Raw genomic sequence first — 1,770 nt, forward strand, 5'->3', positions numbered from 1 at the left:
AAAAAAAGAGAGGATTGTGGTGTTCATACCCTGGTAAGGTCCATGCCCAGTTTGAGTTGAGAGATAAGATGAAGAATTACACTACGCTGTTCATCCATGACTCCCAAGTCCTCCTCTTCATTATCTTCGGTATCTGTCATCTCATCTTCAACTGGGATCAACTCGGGAGTTGAATTCTGAAATGAAAACAAGGTGTCGTCAGCATCTGAAAAAAACCCACACACAATATATCCCTATGCAGGCTTAAAAATAGGGATTGCTTGGGCCATCAAAAGCAAATCCCTCTACAAAAATCCACTCCGACAGACTTGTAGTACTATTTTCAGATCTTGGTAACAACAGCAGCAAATTTACCATGTAAATAAACTAACTACTAGATAAAGCATTAATAGGTATTAATATTGCAGTAGTTGCAGCCAAAAGCAGGTAGTGGCACTAAATATGGAGTAATGAAATGTCTTTTCCAGAAAACTCCCCACTGTTTTACTCAATATAACAACGATCACAAAACTCTCTTGGTACACTCAGATTCATAGACACTCAAATAAATACAATGAGAATCCTTAATATAAAAAGTTGATTTCAAATGATTCCCCCCCCATTTATTCCAGTTGACCAAGTCTAAAAGGCTTGGATTTTATGCATTTTTAACAAAATGTTTAGCAGTGCTAATTTGACCACTGCATGAAAGAACCCAATCCTAATAAGCACTAAATCGGAGACTGAAATAGACTGTTCAGAGAAATAAAAAATAATTAGAAACTTCCTGATCATGTCAGTACCATGAATTCACTGTGATGTGTGAAGTAATTACTTCTGTATTTAGACAGTAAATGATAATGCCCACTTTTCAGACACTCCAGCTAAGGATTACCAAATAAACATTATTCCATCTCCCTTCAAAGAAAAGAGAAATAAACATTATGCTCTGTTGCAGAGTTTATTCCTTTCTTCTAAAATCATGGTATATTAACAAACTGCATCAGAAAGAGGTGGCAATTACATAACAAAACTATTTTAGTTTGAAATTTGTTCCCTTAATTAGGGAATTCCCTTAATTTGTTCCCTTAATTGACAACTTAATTAGGACCAGGGTCTAAACAACTACAGGGTATGAATTATTTGGTTTAGCTCTGTGCAACTGTTTCTTGTTTATGTTGCTGAAAAAATTACAATAAGATTGTTCATGTCTCCTTAAGAGAGCACCAATTGTTCTTGACAGCTAACAACTTTGACTCATTTATATTTAAAATTTTGGGGGAAAACAAAACCAAAAATCCAGCATCACTGCTGCAGCAACAGTTGCTCCATTATTACAATTTTGGTATAAAAGATCACTGTAAAAACCATAGTTTAACTCTCAGTTCCATGGAATAAAGAGTTGATAATATGCACATTCTCATATAGTACACAGAATTACATTTTAAAGCAATTCTCTATGAAGATAATCTCCAATCATGCTAAAGGCAGAGTAGATCCCTCAAGTAGCTGACAAAGCACCTTTATTTACCAATATTTACTGACTGGTCTCTGTTTCGGAGGTGACTTTTTAAAAATTGGAAAAAAAAAAAAATACACATTTACAACAACAATTCACCAAATCAAAATATGGCTAGAAAACCTCCCAGCTTAAATTAGCAAGAGTATATTATCTGGCCAACCAACACTACAATGCAGAACATTAAAAGGTGCTTTTGTAATTACTACATCAAGAAAATAATGTAAATGCTGACCCTACATTAAACTTCAAAGCTGGTGAACAGTAATATT

At 34.4% G+C, this 1,770-nt stretch overlaps 1 protein-coding gene across 1 annotated transcript in view; it reads right to left on the reverse strand.

The window, feature by feature from the left end:
- The window catches only part of OSBPL10 (oxysterol binding protein like 10), a gene marked incomplete at its 5' end in the record, with an annotated part of 201,287 nt that overhangs the window by 44,163 nt on the left and 155,354 nt on the right, over window positions 1–1,770 (reverse strand). The window contains one exon of the mRNA XM_019533536.1: window positions 30–176. Within this exon, the coding sequence (XP_019389081.1) occupies window positions 30–176 (147 nt within the window). The remainder of the gene's footprint in view (window positions 1–29; window positions 177–1,770) is intronic.

This window comes from Crocodylus porosus, unplaced genomic scaffold (genome assembly GCF_001723895.1).
Source record: "Crocodylus porosus isolate Cpor-Errol unplaced genomic scaffold, CroPor_comp1, whole genome shotgun sequence".
In the NCBI taxonomy this organism is placed as follows: Eukaryota; Metazoa; Chordata; order Crocodylia; family Crocodylidae; genus Crocodylus; species Crocodylus porosus.